General features: G+C 40.9%; 1 protein-coding gene across 1 annotated transcript in view; it reads left to right on the forward strand.

The window, feature by feature from the left end:
• The window catches only part of COL12A1 (collagen type XII alpha 1 chain), a 136,896-nt gene that overhangs the window by 50,182 nt on the left and 69,252 nt on the right, over nucleotides 1-17,462 (forward strand). The window contains 12 exon segments of the mRNA XM_054024531.1: nucleotides 1,653-1,922; nucleotides 3,757-4,023; nucleotides 6,683-6,872; nucleotides 8,539-8,660; nucleotides 11,861-12,010; nucleotides 12,094-12,213; nucleotides 12,896-13,060; nucleotides 13,231-13,377; nucleotides 14,071-14,210; nucleotides 15,559-15,688; nucleotides 16,850-16,995; nucleotides 17,226-17,355. Of these exon segments, the coding sequence (XP_053880506.1) occupies nucleotides 1,653-1,922; nucleotides 3,757-4,023; nucleotides 6,683-6,872; nucleotides 8,539-8,660; nucleotides 11,861-12,010; nucleotides 12,094-12,213; nucleotides 12,896-13,060; nucleotides 13,231-13,377; nucleotides 14,071-14,210; nucleotides 15,559-15,688; nucleotides 16,850-16,995; nucleotides 17,226-17,355 (1,977 nt within the window).

Here is a 17,462-nt window from a genome sequence, read left to right on the forward strand (position 1 = left end):
ATTACTACACTTTATGTTGCAAATACATGACAAATTAGTTGTAAATAAATACAATGGTGGCAGTTGACAGGTATATTCTCACACCATTAAGATGGGTGCTGGTAGCAATGATAGCAGCCAAATCTATAATTCTCAGGCACTGGAAAGAGAGAAGGGCTGAAAACAATGTCAGACATTTCCTAAATAGGGGCATGTTATGAAAAACCTGTGTGCAGTTCTTAGCCTATTACTATTATAAAGATGTTATGGAAATGGAAAAGATACAACAAAGAACAACTAGAATGATAGAGGGACTTGATTATCATACCTGATGCTTTAGGTGAGCCAGGGATCCAAGTCACATAGGTGTAAATTCCATTGACTGCAGTTGGACCCATAATGTTTCCTGAAAAACAAGCAAACAAAAACTCAAGTGTCTGAATTAATCAATCAGTGGAAAGTGATTTATTTCTGGTAAATCCAATAAACGCTATATGCATAAATGCCCTTGCATCAGTGGCAGAATAGACTTCTCATTGCGGTATACAGACTTATAGAAGGAAGTGAGAGAATAGCTGTTTGGGGGCAGTGTCAATGATATGAACAAGTAAAGAAAGGGTGAAGGACTCAAGAAATTTAGAAGGAATTTTTTCACACAGATTTAACATCAGGAAAAAATTACCCAAGGTTTCATTATTTGCCTATAAATGAGTTACTTGAGCTTTTGGAATGAAGATGGATTGTGAGGCGTAATTGCTAGTTTGGAAGATAAAGCTAACCTAGATTAACTACAAAGCACTGAAGCATATACTTAATTTTAATTTTAATGCTTAATTTTAAGCATGTAAGTAATTCCATCCTTGTTCAGCAAAGTATTCAAGGTCGAGTGTCTTGCTGAGTAGGGTTGAGATTGCTCATGTATTTAAAAGTTGTAGCCGTGTTAGTCTGTATCAGCAAAAAGAACGAGGAGTACTTGTGGCACCTTAGAGACTAACAAATTTACACTTCAACCTCCATGGTCACTCTATTACAGACCTAAAAGTTGCAATTATTCAACAAAAAAACTTCAAAAACAGACTCCAACGAGAAACTGCAGAACTGGAATTAATTTGCAAAATGGACACCATTAAATTAGGCTTGAATAAAGACTGGGAGTGGATGAGTCATTACACAAACTAAACTATTTCCCCATGCTAACATTTTCTTGTCAACTGTTTGAAATGGGCCATCCTCATTATCACTACAAATGTTTTTTGTCTCCTGCTAATAGCCCACCTTATTCGATTAGTCTCATTAGAGTTGGCATGGCAACACCCATTTTTTCATGTTCTCTGTGTATATATATATATACTGTATTTTCCACTGCATGCATTTGATAAAGTGGGCTTTAGCCCATGAAAACTTATGCTCAAATAAATGTGTTAGTCTCTAAGGTGCCACAAGTACTCCTCATTCTTCATGTATTTAAAGTTAACCATGGTCTTAAGTGTTTTGCTGAACAAGGGCCTTAATCTTCCTCATAAAAGAATGACTGTATTTCATTTGAGCTGGTGTTCTTGTGAACATTTTAATTTTATTCTGTGAGCATTTTATTTTTCTGTTCCTATTTCGCTGTAATATTTGCTAGCTGTGTCTTAGTCATAGTCCCTCTCTCATGACTTCCTTTCTTGCAGACCGTGGCTCACCTCGTGATTTGGTTATTAGAGACATAACTGACACTACAATGGGACTATCTTGGACAGCAGCTCCAGGAGCAGTTCGTCGTTATAGAATAGTATGGAAATCGCTTTATGATGGTCAGACTGGGGAGAGCACAGTTCCTGGAAATGTAATAAATACTGAGCTGGAAAATTTACAGCCAGAGACTAAATATAAGATTTCAGTCATTGCTTCTTATAGAAGTGGAGACGGAGCTCCTCTAGAAGGAGAGGCTACTACTGAAGGTAAGTGCAATACAGCATACCCAAAAGAACAGCCTGAATTGTGACCTGGGATATTGTGACACTTATTATCCCACGCACAAACTCTTGATACTCCTATTAATGCAACTTACATTGACAAGAGACTAGACCTTAATTTTTATTAACCCCTCTCCTTAAAAAAACCCAACCAAACCTTTGCCCATCTCAACTCAATGAAGTACCATCCCCCCACTTTTTTTTCTGAGCTATGATTATTTATAATCATAGGTCATTTATATCTCATGGAACCAGATTCAGCTACTTTTATTCATGTTAAATTGTACCCTACTCTGCAAGGAGTCCCATTGAAATTAACGGGGTTACTTAGAGAGTAAGCTAGAGTTCAACGTGAATGAGAGTGGCAGAATCTGGGGATAGTTCCTGGGGCTTTGTGGGTTGGAGGGTGTGGTTGTTGGGGGAGAAACAGGAGGTAGGGCTGGCTCCAGGCACTAGCTCAGGGCGGCCAACAGAAAGGGGCAGCATGTCCAGGTCTTCGGTGGCAATTCGGAGGCGGGTCCCTCGGTCCCTCTCCGAGGGTAGGACCGGCCACTGAATTGCTGCCAAAGAATGAAGCGGCTGCAGTAAAGCAGCCGCCGAAGTGTCGCCGATTGCATTTTTTTTTCTTTTCGTTGTGCTTGGGGCAGCAAAAAAGCTGGAGCCGGCCCTGACGGGAGGAACAAGTGACCAGGGTAGAGAGGAAAGTCAGAGTTCATTCCATTGGGGTTAGTAATTTTCCTTCCCTGTGATTTCCTCCTCCCAGGCTCAGGTGAGTGGGTTTGAAGTTGGCTACATCTCTTACTCACAGTTCTAGATTTTTCTTATGTGACCAACACCACATAGTATTAATCTTCCTAATGTTACAGCTGTTTGAAAGTGAACATACCAGAATGGAAAGACTAGATGACCCTTGCAGTCCCTTCTAAGCCTATGGTTCTATGATTCTATGGCCAGTTCCAAATGCTGAGAGAGGTTATTTCAGCATTCTGTGGCATACCTCTCAGTGAAGTGAAAACCGACTCTGACTCTGGCATGCCAAGAAGGCTCTGCATTGCAAAAACCTAGGGTGGCATGCCCAGCTGACAGCCAGCACCAGACATGCCTTCCATTTCACTTCAGGTTTTTTATTTGATGGTGTTTGCTACAAGGCAGGAACCTGACTTAAGAAGTCTGGGTGTTACTGCCTGGAGAGTGAAACTGAAGTGCTTTATAAGACATCCACACTCTTCAGAACTGTTACTGCCTTAAGATTAGAGGTGGGAGACTCACAAAAGATTGGGCTGGTCTATTTGTTTGGAGATAACCACTCAATAGTTTGGATGCTTGTCAGTACCTTATCAGAACAATCTGAACCTCTTTGGTCTGAAAAACTGGGCTTCACAGGGAGTTTTGCCTGTATAAAAAAATCCTCCTTCCCCCCAAAAAACCAAACAAGTCATGTCTGCAGGATTTGGCCTTTTATCACTAGCATTTGGAAGTGCTGAACTCATTATTTAAACAATAGGTTACCAAAAATGATGTTTTTTTATGTAGAACTCCCTGTTATGCTGGATTACTGTGTTACATGAATTGTTCATTTTTTTGCTCTGTGATGGAAAGTATAGTTATCTAAGCATCGCTGTTGTGTTAATTTACTCCAGCGGGAACAGAAAGTTTTCATGGCGGGCTCTTAGAACTGCAAATGAACTCCTGTCCATATGCTGTATATGGAAGGACAAATCACAGATGATATTCGTAGTGCTGAATGAATGTGTAGACATATCTGTGCATGTTTTTATGTGACAAAATAAATATTTATCCATATTTTTACATTGAAAAGTGTCACCAAATGCCAGGAGGGTGAGAGTAGACGAAGAGACGGAGAATTCAATGAGAATTACATGGCAGCCTGCACCTGGGAAAGTTGTGAGCTATCGTGTAGTTTACCGACCAGTCAGTGGAGGAAGGCAGGCGGTTGCAAAAGTACCAGCTACTTCCACAACTACAGTGTTAAAACGACTTCAGCCTCTAACCAAATACAACATTTCTGTTATTCCAATGTATAAATCTGGGGAAGGAAAACACAGGCAAGGAGAAGGAACAACAGGTATGTATTATATATAATTAAATTTGAATAAATCGTAAAAATCTTATGATTAAAGGTATTCATTGTAGGGGGTAGAAAAGCAATTGTACAGTAAGTAGACCAAGTGTTAGCTAATCCGTTATCTGCCAGATCTCCAAGAACAGGAATTAACAAAAAATTGCTACAGGATGGGCATGGAATTGGGATTGTTGAAAATTTTACCTGTGTCATGGCCTGATCATTGCCTCCTGCTATTTGAGATTGGGGTTTACCACTTTTGTTAGAGCAGCAAACCTGTTCTGGTGGCTGGTCCTTAGAAGTCAATGGAAAATAAGTGTTTCTGGACAGTTCTGTGAGAGAATATTATTCCTTCAACAGACCACTTCTCAATGGTTTGTTAGGACTTTGTAATTTGTCTTTGTAATTCTTGAAGTGGCCTTTGGGGAACTTATTCCTTGGCGTTGTCCTCATGGGTCTTCTTCATATGGCTGATGTAAATATAGAGCAACAACTATACATTGACATTTAAATGGTTACGCCAAATAATTTCATCTGAAGTAGCAGAGTGTATTGCGGTGATGTCTCCTTAGTATTCGCGAATTGGGCATTGAGTTGTTATATATTCCATGGTCTGTTCTAGGTGACCATAGTCGCCTGGAATCTGGAGAATCTTTAATTTTCCATTTGTGCAGCAAGTATCTGCATCTGCCATGGTTTGTGCGGATGTGGTATAGGATTGCCCATGAGCTTTGTGGGAGATTGAAGCCAGGGATCTTCTGCATCAGGTCTTTCACGAAGTGTTTGTGACTTCTTGTGAACTGTATTCAGCTTTCCAAGCTTCATCAGGGTTGAAGTTGCATCACTGAAGGTTAAATGCATGGGTCCAAAAGGGCTTATATGACTTCAAGCGGTGGTGAGGGATGTTGTTAGGCCCTGGTAGATGGGAAGATGTTAATTTCCCATGATCCTCTGGAATTCCCAAAGGTTCGTGGCATCATGGCAAATGGATGGGGGAAGCAATGTGCGACAGCACTGGCAGTCAAAGGGTTGCAGTCGACTTGTGAGCACCACACCGCAGTGTTGAGTTGGACATCAACAAGTCTAGTATGGCTACTTCTGCTCCATACTGGTGCACAGTACTCAGATACGGAATACCCATGGGCCATCGCTGATGTCCATGACACTGATGCTGATGCTCCCCAGCTTGTGGTTGCCAGTTTCTGGACCAGGGTTGACCCTTGTCTTTGTCTTGGCAGCTCCTTTCTTCAGATGGTCGTGGAAGGTTAGCGTGCGATCCAGTCTCACTCTGACATAGGTCAGTGTGGTGTCATGTCACTCAGTGTTGCCATATAAGGTTACTTTCAGGGTGCGCTTAGCCTTCCTGTTATCAAGATGGACTGCATCTGTTGTTTTATGAGGATTTGGCTTCATTGGTGACCATGGTTTACAATGATCTGCAGTAGCTAAAACAGGAGGGAAGGTGACTAGAGGGCTATCCATGGAACCCTGGCTAGGGAAAGTTTGTTGAAGGAACAATATTTTCTCTCAGAGCCCTTTAGAATCAACACATCATGCATTAAGCCTTGGTAAGGGGATTTGTTTTGAGTAGTGGAGAGTCTCATTAATCTGATCTGTCCTCACTCTGATACAAGTGCTTCCTTTTGCAAGGCAATTGTCTGGTGCTTTGCAGAGAAAATCAAATGGATTTGGATTTAATTGTGTTCTTCCATGGATGTAGGGCAATATCTGAAAGAGACAAATGTTACAACTTCTCTGCTTCAGTTGCTGCCAGTGTGGCTCACTGGGGCACTAGAGTCATTGTGAGCACCTTGTACCACAACCTGCACTTTGGACCCATCTCATGCTTACTCAAAATCCATAGTTGTCTGGCACATTTTCAGTATAATTTTTTAATTCTCTCATCTCACATCTGCCCCATCTCCCCCTAGAGAGATTACATAGAATCCTAGCCCACAATAATATGTAAACTTAATACAATAAGGTCTTTCAAGGACTATGCAAGAAATTGCCATGTCTATCAACCACTTGTTTGCTAAACAGTCTCTCTCACCAGGAGCACATGACACCAATGCGCTCTGATCTGAACTGGCTGCCTGTCAAAATAGAGAGTAAAGTTTTACCTGTAAATTTCTAAATGGCTTGAGACCTGCCACACTGCCTTCTGAGTACAAAAGGAGGGAACTGCTGGCAGGGCATTTTTTATGAAGGGCTTCAACTTTGGAATTTATTTCTCTCCTTGGTGTGAAATAGCCTGAATCTTTTGACCTTCAGGACATGCTGCAAGGCCTGTATCTTTACCCCTAAGGAGGAAGAGGCTGAGAAGGGCTGGTGGTATTTGTGGGTGAGGGCGGTTGGGCTTGTTTTAATGTCTGGTTGGTAATTTTCTTATTTTCTGGTTTTGGGTTGAGAGGAAGCATCTGGTCTTGCCTCTCATGGTTTGTTACTAGTGATTATGCCAAGCAAATCCAGCGCGAGCCTGGAATAGGTGCTTTTTAAATATTGTTTTAAATTAATAATAATTAAATATTAAAATAATAATAATTAAAACAATTAATAACCGACGGCAGTTGTACATGGTTTTTTTGCAGTAATATTTACTAATATTTTTATATACATAAGTGATCTAAGTTATGGCTTTTTTCCCCTTCGATCCTGGCAGCCTCTCCGTATAAACCGCCCAGAAACATGAAAACTTCTGATTCCACTATGTCAAGTTTCAGAGTAACTTGGGAGCCAGCCCCTGGGGAAGTGAGAGGTTACAAAATAACTTTCCATCCGACAGGAGAAGATAGACTTGGAGAACTAATTGTTGGGCCATATGACAATACAGTTGTATTGGAGGAACTTAGGTATGGCTAATAATTCTTTTTAATTTTGGTTTAATAGTTTAATTATTAGAAATAAAATGGCTCAGGTTATGAATAACTTTACCATCCCTTCTTTACAGCAATGTGTTTATGAAAAAAGTATGTATTTTTTCACAAAGATACCCCTTTTTCCTTAGTTTTAATACTATTGTAGGTAAGGCTGCACTAGGGCCATGATGATAAAGAGGCTGGTAGGTAGGACAGAGTCAAGCATAAGTAAGAAAAACCTTTAAGGGCCATGGGCTTCCAGGGAATTGTTATTCAACCCCAGAAAGGCATCTGCAAGCATGGATTCCAATGTTCTGCCTGTGATCTCACTGGGGCATGTGAGAGAGCAAGATGGCATGCTTGATACTAGGAGCAGAGGAGAAGACTGAGTTGTCCAAACTTTTTTCTAAATAATTTTGAAGCTAAAATTGTAGCAGTCTAGTTCAGTTCTGGATAGAGCTCTATGTTCATTATGGGGGAGACCCTGAGATTTAAAGATGCAATTCTGAGCATGTCATACTACACGAGCACTGGGAATTGCATGGTAGCATCAGGAATTGTATGTGTGTCCAGGGAGGGTGCAAAGATGTTTCGCACCCTAGGCGAAACTTCCACCTTGCGCACCCCCTCCCCAGCCCTGTGGCAGCTCTCCGCCCTAAGATGCCTCCCCTGTGGCAGCTCCCCCCCTCCGCCCTGAGGCACCCCCCCCGCGGCAGCTCCCCCCGGCCCAGGGAGCCGTGCAGCAGCTCCCCGTCCCAGCTCACCTCTGCTCTGCCTCCTCCCTGAGCATGCCATCGCTGCTCCACTTCTCCTGCCTTCCAGGCTTGTGGCGCCAATCAGCTGTTTGGCGCTGCAAGCCTGGGAGGGAGAAAAGCAGAGCGGGGCGGTGTGCTCGGGGGAGGAGACGGAGCAGAGGTGAGCTGGGGTGGGGAGTGGTTCCCCTGCGTGCCGCCGCCCCTCCCTTACTTGTTGCAGGCGGCCCTCCCCACGCCCCCCTGCCCCAGCTCCCTCCGCCTAAATGCCGACGACGACTGGGTCAGCCGAAGATCCGGCCGCTGCCGAAGGACCCAAAATGCCGCCTTCCAAATGCTAGCGCGGTCGCCTAATGGGTTGCACCGGCCCTGTGTGTGTCAGTTGGGCATGCTCAGAGTGGCACCATTAAAAATCTGACCTCAAATGAACAAACTATGGTATATAGTTACAGATCTGGAACCGGACACTCAGTTGGTATAAAGCGGGAGAGCTCCATTGGCTTCAATGGAATTACACCACATTATATCAGTTGAGGCACAGGACTCAGGGCTTTACATTTCTAGACCTTCTCCTCTATAGAAAAAAACTGAGTAGCTATCTTTAATGTAACGAAAGGTCAAATCATCAATTCCTTAGTTCCTCACTCAGATACTATCTTAAGGAAAACTCTCACTGAAGTTAGGAGGTATGTAAGCAAACACAGAAATATGGATTTAGAACATGTACTATACCATATAACATAATATAGTAATAGTCAGTATAGAAACTATGATAATGCTTCACATGTGAGATATCTAAAAAGCAATCAAATCCATGTTAAAAGGTCTAGTTTATTTATTGGTGAAACATCAGCATTTAGCTGATCAAATTGATTTGACATATCCATGTATTTTTTTTAATATTGTAGGGCAGGCACTACCTATAAGGTAAATGTTTTTGGAATATTTGAAGGAGGGGAGAGTGCACCACTGGTTGGCCAAGAAATGACCACCCTTTCAGATGCTACTGTGATGCCATTCTTAGCCGGAGGTAAACCTGATCACATTGAGGCAAATGGAATATCTGTCTTTTGTTTTCTAATGTTTTAGATAGGTTTAGCATTTCCCTGTCACTTTTATCATAAGATGCTGCAATACATTTAACTAACAAATATTTATTTACAGGGTTTGATGAATAGTAAAACCTGTATCCTCAAGTATGCCTAAATTCATGAGTACAGTTCTCTTCCACTTTTATTAAAAGGTCACTCCTGTTAAGTAGTGCTGATTAGTTGAGGCCAAGTTCACTGTATCTAGAAGCCACACATGCCTATGTTCACTCATACAGGGCCAAATGCTTGATCTGAGAATGCTGCCCTCCTAAGTGAGTTGTGCACACAGAGTGAAATACACCTCTGCAGAGAGAGCCAGGACAGGTCCTATCCACCACTTAGCATCCTTAAAATAGATCATAAGTGGGCATAGGCCTTTTGTTTGCTGTCTGCACAGGGATGAATTTCATCCCTGGGGTATTGTGCACAGGACTGAGGAACAATACATGTAATGGTCAAGGCAGCTACTCTCCCTGTGTGTGGTAATGGGCCTGTGTATCTGGATTGACTCATATTGCCCACCATTCCCCCATGCCCCTGGAGTCATGGGTGCTGCTGCACCCCCTGGCTTGAAGTGGTTTCCATCATATACAGGGTTTATGGTTTGGTTCAATGGCTCTCAGCACCCCCACTATACAAATTGTTCCAGCGCCCTTGCCTGGAGTTGAGCTCCAGTTTGTGTAAGGACTGAGAAACATGTTTGCGAGGGACCTCTGCTTCCCTTTACCCTACTGTGCTTGTGCGAACCATGGCATTTCTTCTCCATTTCAGGCCTGGCATGCCCCGCAGAGAGGGACAGAGGGTTTGGCCCTGAGTATCTACTGTAGAAGTCTATCCTAACCCCTGTAAAAGGTCTCTCAGAAATTAATTTGGTAAAAACCTACTTTTAGCTGCCAAAGATGATATTCAGGCAAACATAAATTCTTTTTTTCCTAGCCTTTTTAAAGATACTTTTTTTTATTCAATGCCCTCTTTGAGCACCATGTTATGGAAAAATAATACTCGTTTATATAACATTTATCAACAGCAGTTAGAAAATGCTGTTGATGTGCTTCAGTAAGTAGGTTTTAAACTATTTTTGGATTGCCAAAAATTGAAGTACACAGCTCCCTTTTTTTTGCAACAGGTAGGCAGAAAACCCTAGTTTGTTTGCGATTACAGGTGTTATTTAGCAGTGGTTGCTGGATTTGAAGAGGTGTTTACAGGGCCGGCTCCAGGGTTTTGGCTGCCCCAAGCAGCCAAAAAAAAAGCCGTGATCGTGATCGCGATCTCTGGCGGCAATTCGGCGGGAGGTCCTTTGCTCCCAGCGGGAGTGAGGGACCGTCCGCCGAATTGCCGCCGAATACCTGGACTTGCCGCCCCTCGCCGGAGCAGCCGCCCCAAGCACCTACTTGTCAGGCTGGTGCCTGGAGCCGGCCCTGGGTGTTTACCTATGTGGGACTAGAAAAATGGAATGCCTGAGATATAGTGCCTAAGAGAATTTACTGACCTTGGCCAGAAACTCTATATAATACTAGAGGGTAAAATTGAGAAAGGTGGCATAGCAGCAGAAAGGATGCTACCGGTGAAATTGGAGAGAAACTAGTAATTCTGGCAGAAAAATAATTGCACCGGGCATATTTATTATGTTTATGTTACTGCAGCTACCATTCCTTCCTACAATGTAATATACAGTCAGCTAAGCTATTTTAGTAATGCATGGACTAAAATCATGGTTACTGTGAAAAATGCAATTTGTAGCTGGAAAAGTAAATTCTGTATGCAGTGGTACCCTATCTATTTATTAAAATAACAAAAATTAAGAAAGATATAGTGCCTTTGCTAGAACTTTCAGGTGTGGGATTATGGGAGTTGGAAGAAAAGTAAAAGCCAAAGTAATTTAATTGGTTAAAAGTACATGAAGCTTCATTGGTGAACATATGCATGCAGTTTTGATCTAACAAGATTTTACTTAAATTCTACTCCACAAACTATTTGTATTGTCCTGATTAAAGACTAGATCTATATTTTCTATGCAGAAGAGGATCATGCTTTTAAACCCTCAGGTACATCGAGTAGTTAGGAGTCTACAGTATTGGAGCAATTATGTGGAACATAGATGAAATCACAATGTCTTTCAACTGTGATGAATTTGGCTGATTTTTCTCAATGGGATTTCTTCCATATAAAGACAAGAAGCTATGATGGCAAGAAGCCAGAAAATTTGCAGCTGGTAACTCAATCTCCCGGAAAAGAGAGTGAACAAGTGTTTTTTTTTTCAAATGACTGATGATAAGATCATTTAAATACTTGTATCTTTCTGCTTTGTATAAACATTCTGTGATTTCTAATATGATGAAACTGAAATTTTTCATATTTTTATTCCATAGTTTGTAAACTGAGGGTATCTGAGATAACTTTCTTCCTTTTCAAAACAATGCAGCTTTGTATAAATGTTTGTTTTTGTCATTTCTGTATCTCTTGACTTGTGTATTTGTTTGCATATCTTCTTCTAAATTATGTTCTCTCTTTCTTGTTTTACATGTGCAAACTTCTGCACCATCTATATTAATTTATTTTATTTCTCTACAAGTTGAGTGATGTTGCTTATCTGAATATGTTAATGATATATACTAATTATTCCAGTGTATAATTGAAAACAGGACATTAGTTTAGCCCCTGATTCTAGACTAAAATAATGTAAATCTGGATCATTTGAAAATGCTCACATATTTTAATTTTAGTGTTTAGTTCATTCAAAATATAGGGCATTGCTACTGCCAGATTAGTTATTAGCTTAAACTTCTGTTCCCTCAGGAATCTGAAATAAATTTATTTTCCATTAATAAAGATCAAGCTAGGTAAAGCCTATCATAGTAAGGAAAAGCATGTTCATGAATTTTGACATGTCAGAAGAGGTCCCTCTGGGAGGGATGTGTGTATGAGGAAATTAATAAATCTTGTACCAATGAAATAATTCATGAATAGTGGATCAATAGCTGGTATTGACAGGCCACAGAGCATCAGTGGATAATGCTAGAAGTTTCAGTCAGTAAGTCAATTCAGTGTATATCATGTAGTGTAGAAGAGGACAGAAGAAAATGAAGTACCTGCATGGATTAATATGGATAACATGTTTTTTTTCTGGTTGGTGTGGCAGGCTTGGAGTGTATTACCAGAGCAGAAGCTGATATTGTGCTCCTGGTGGATGGCTCATGGAGTATCGGGAGACCAAATTTTAAAACAGTCAGGAACTTCATTGCTCGTATTGTTGAAGTCTTTGATATTGGTCGTGACAAAGTGCAGATTGGTAAGTCTTGCAGGTATAAAAGGGGTCTGGGCTCATAACTGTTCCATAACAATGTAGTAACCGAGTGATAATGGCTTTTTCAGCTCTTGCTCAGTATAGTGGAGATCCCAGAACAGAATGGCACCTAAATACTTATGGTTCCAAACAGAGTTTACTAGATGCTGTGGCCAACTTACCATACAAAGGAGGCAATACTCTAACAGGTACGTTACATTCCCTTAGTTTTCATTAAGCTATATTTAAAAATGTTCCATTAATTGCCATAAATTATCTGGTCATTATTATCAATGAGCTCAGCACTGTGCATCATAAAAAAATTCCCTGCCCAAAGGTGCTTCCAGTCTAGTTTGGACATGATTAAAACTGTTCAGACATATTATAATACAGAAAGTGATGGCACAAGCTTGAGGTGTTGGGGAAATCTTGCTGAGGTTATCATTCAAAGGAAAGGGTTCTCAGCAGAGTGTGTTTTAAGGAGGGATTTGGTGGAGGAGAATTTGGGTAGATAAGGAATACGATGGATGAAATAATTTGGCCTATGAAAAGAGGGGAAGGCAATTCAATGCAAAAGGGGCAGCATGAAAACAAGTGTTGAGATAAAAAGGGGTGCTGTGGTGGGGATTTTGGCAGGAGGGAAGGCTATAAAAGGGAGAGGAGGAAGAATGGGGAGCAGAGATGTTGGCAAGGGCAGAGGTGGTGCAGGACCTGGTAGGGGAAGATGAGAAGCTTGAATTTGATGTGGAAGATGATGGGCAGCCCTTGAAAGGATGTAAAGAGGGGAGTGGTGTGGTCAGTGATGGCTATGGTGAAATATATTTGTTTGCCAGTAAGGTATATTTGTAATAGTGTACAGTACTCACCAATTGCCTCTTTATGTCACATTAGGAATGGCTTTGAGTTTCATCCTAAAAGACAATTTCAAACCAGAAGTCGGATTGAGGCCTAAAGCTCACAAAATCGGTGTCCTCATCACTGATGGCAAATCACAAGATGATATAGTGGCTCCTTCAAAGAGACTCAGGGATGAGGGAGTGGAACTTTATGCGATTGGTAAGTGTTGTATGAAGAGAAATTGAATGTAGAGATGAGTTTTAAAACATAATAGATCAGTAGTAATGCACTTGACTCCATGGAATGCGATAGAAATGATGTGTTTCGGTGCGGGGGGCTTAGCTGTATTACACTTCATTTAAGTCTTGTTTATGTGTCATGTATTTAAGGTATTAAGAATGCGGATGAAAATGAGTTGAAGCAGATTGCAACAGATCCAGATGATACCCATGTTTACAATGTTGCTGATTTCTCCTTCCTCGTTAATATTGTTGATGACTTAACGATTAATCTGTGTAATAGTGTAAAAGGCCCAGGTACGTCTTCCTTTTCAATCAAATTCATCCTCTCCCAGTCTATGTGCTTTAATACCTTGGCCTGAAAATTCATTTCCATTGCTGACTGGGAACTGTCAAATCAATCTGCTTTTTCAGCTACCGACCTAAAGAAGCTGTGCAGGCCACCTGGGATAACAACTGTGTTTTGCCTCCACAAGCATTACGTGGCTGTCTAAGCCTGCCTTCTTCCCAGGGTTAGGCACATGTTTGATGTGTCTCCCCTTATGTGGAGGGCCAGGCGGGAAGGTTTTTCGCTGGCTGACTGACAGTTACTCAACCCGGGAAGAGTTTTAACAGGACTGCACTGTTGAAATGTGAAATCTGGCTGGCTTACAGCTCAGAAGCAAAGCTTAGCATGGAAAAGGAGCCCCTCAAGATGAGGGTTCTCCCTATCAAATGTTAGTGTTCGGGGTTGGGTAGGAAGGAGAGGGAACTTACATAGGTCTGATAGGAAGGCTACTGCCCACAGAGCCATGTAATAATGTGGTGCTGGGCTATCATTGTCATTGCTGTTGTAAGGACTCCTCCGGTGATGTGAGGCGTCATTTCAGAAATACCACCAAAGAGCAGCAGCAAATATTTTTTTCAAAGCAGTTGAACTTGAGTATTATTCTGAGTTTCATTCCCATCGTCATTAATGAGCATCTCCCTTTATTTGTTTCAATGCTGTAGGTGGTTTGTCATCTCCCTCCAATCTGGTGACTTCTGAGGTGACACCTCGTTCTTTCAGAGTGACGTGGACTGCACCTGTTGAGAGCGTGGATAGATACAGGGTTGAATACTACCCTGTTTCTGGAGGCCCACCTCAGCAGGTTAGTACCTGGAGTCTCTGTTCTGATCTTATCTGTATGAACCGCAGACTCTTGCATATTGAAGTTTCTCTCATCTAGATTCTGCCAAGACAGCATGGTACCTATTTAAGGTTTGTGTTAATCTGAAAGAATGCTGGTTATGTGTGAAGCGGTGTGAGGTGGGAAAGGACTTCTGTCTCAAAGAGCATGGAGGCATCTTACAAAAGGGGTATATTCCTGCCCACAAATAGCAAGTTACATTCTTTTTGCTTTGTGTTTCAAAAGCCTGACAGAAATGAGGTTCATACTACAGATGATCTTGGATATTTTAAAATTATGAAACTTGGAGTTTAATATACCTTAGAAAATACTTGTCTATGTTTCCTAGTAATGCCCATTGATTCATACGTCCACAGTCATATGTTCCTTTAATCAAGTCCGTTCATGAAAACTCTCTGACCATATCAGCAACTAGAAATAGTGGTCCTTTAGTACACCTTATTCTGGGTCATGGTTAAAAGAAGAGGGATGTTGGGCTCTACAGGTTGTGAGACAGTATTTAGGTTAGGGTCAAAGTTAGGGTCAAGACTGTTAAATCCATACTCAGATCTGACTCAGCCTAAACTAGCACTTTCTTCAGGATTTGTCCTTTGGTTAGGGCAGGTGGCAGCCATTCTGGCACATGTTGACTTTATACCTTTCTTATCCAATGGCATTTTATTCTGAAGACTTTCTGCTTCTTTTTGGTTGATCCTTGTTGCTAATATCACTGCATATAGTACATGTGCTATACAAGTCTCGATTTTCCATGGTGCCATACTGTCTACATTCTATTTCCAAAACAGGGAGGAAGAATTTGAATTACATTTATAAGCATGTTCCCCATTCAACCAAATAGTGTGTAGCACAGGTGGTTCTCAAACTGGGGGTTGGGACCCCTCAGAGGGTTGTGAGATTATTACATTGGGGGTCACGAGCTGTCAGCCTCCACCCCAAACCCCGCTTTGCCTCCAGCATTTATAGTGGTCTTAAATATGTAAAAAAGTGTTTTTAATGTACTCAGAGTCTTGCTGTCTGAAAGGGGTCACCAGTACAAAAGTATGAGAACCAATGGGTAGCATAAATACCACCTGTGAAAGTAGGGAGTCATTTTAATCTAATTGTACACTATTGAAAATATATGTCTGCCTAAATCCCTACAACTTGCTTTTTCATACATAATGGGGGCAGAATACTGAAAAACTAAACATGCAGAAGACTAAGGGATGAATTTATTTATAGTGTAACTCCACTGATGCAAGAGTAATATGCAGCAAGACTGAAGATGACTTTGGTAAATTAAATTAACATTGCTTTTATTTTTGTGTAGTTTTATGTAAATCGAGCGGAAACTACTACAGTTCTGAGAAACCTGAAACCTGAAACAGAATATGTTGTTAAAGTGTTCTCTGTGGTAGAAGATGAAAGCAGTGAACCTCTAAGTGGCTCAGAAACAACTTGTAAGTTACAATTCCAGTACGATCAATGTGTTTAACAACTGGTGTGACACCAATGATTGTCCCTCAGTAGAACACTTATTATTGCAATACTTCTTGACAACATAAAATGGTAGTTTGGTCCTTGAGTTGCCCATATAACCATGCCTGGAAAGTTGTGGCCATAAGAGACAGCGGCAGGGTGGAAATTGTCTGCCCTGACTCTGGCTTCCTTCCAAACTCATAAAGACACTGCTCTACTAGTCCTCTTGGGCCAGAGCCCAGGAGAAACATTCCAAGAAACGACTTATAACCTCAGGGAATATGGTCCAGAAGTTGTCAAATACATGCCTTCATTCAACCTGTGTAACCTCCATATTACACAGATCATTCTTGCTACAGGCAGCCAAAATGTTGTCTCAAATTGACTCTGATTTTGCAGCATTAATGTGTGCCTGGTTCAGAGCAATTACATCAGTTTCGTGCTTACGGGCATAGATTGGCTCATGTTTCCATTATCAGCTGTTCAAATGATTGATAATATGTATGTTGTTACTGAATGCAAGACAGAGTGGCATCTTGAGCCTGTCAAAATGTTGATCATTAGCAATTCCCTTCTGTCATATGTGATTGCTCTACATTAGGCAGGTCATAAATTCCAAATTAATTTATTCACATTAGTGATTTAAAAATTTGAGGTGATTTTTTTTTTACTGTTCATGTAGTTTTTTACAGAGTAAGAAAAATGTATAACAGAGTAAACAAAATAGATACAAAAATGTTCCCTTTATATGTATAAATCCAGAAGCCAGTTATGTTTGGGGTTGATAATCAACATTTAATATTAATTAAGGTAGAACTTTAGACTATTCAAGAAACTTAATATAAATGCAGTTTTGTCCTTTAGGAAAGGAATGTTAAAATTTTGAAAATTAGTGTTATGACAGAAAATCACTGGACACATTAAAAAAGATATGACTGTTACTAATTCTTTAAGTTAATCACCACTTACAACAACAAAATCTATGGATTCCTTATTTCACTAATCCTATACCTCCTTATTCCCAAGTGACCTATTCTCTATAGTACTGCTGGATGGTGTGTAATGCTAAAAGGCGGTGGAGTGGGCAGAAAAGTAATAAATAAAGTGATTGAATAAAATGAAGAATTTCATATTTTCCACAGTGCGAATCCCTACAATCAGAAACCTGAATGCTTATGACATTGGATCGACTTCCATGAGAGTGAGATGGGAACCTCTCAGGGGAGCTACTGGTTATCGGTTATTGTATGAACCTCTCAATGCCACAATACCAGCTGTAGAAAAAGAGGTGTGGAAAGTTACCTTTAGTTCTCTGTAACTTGTCTCTCCTCTCCGGATCCCCACAAAAAGCTGTTAAAGTGCAGCACTTTACTGGAGTATTATATACAATGACATCAGTCAGGAAGTTGTAAATGTAGTGTAAATCTTGGAAACAAAGTTCTCTTTTAATTAAATCATTGCTTTTTTCTTTCTGCTCTCTTTTATTTTTCAACACCTGCATCTTTCTTTCACGTGCAGATGAGCGTTGGCTCATCGGTGAATGATGTTCAGCTGGTAGACCTCATCCCCAATACTGCCTACACTTTAACTATTCATGCAGAGTTTGGTGATCTCAGCAGTGACCCACTCACCACTCAGGAAGTGACATGTAAGGGCTTCTTGAATTCTTGCTTTGCGTTTTGTTGTATCAGTAATATCTAACTTATATTATATTTTAGCAGCAATGGGTGGGTGGAGGAGCAGGACATTTATTTT

This window comes from Malaclemys terrapin, chromosome 3 (genome assembly GCF_027887155.1).
Source record: "Malaclemys terrapin pileata isolate rMalTer1 chromosome 3, rMalTer1.hap1, whole genome shotgun sequence".
Classification (NCBI taxonomy): domain Eukaryota; kingdom Metazoa; phylum Chordata; order Testudines; family Emydidae; genus Malaclemys; species Malaclemys terrapin.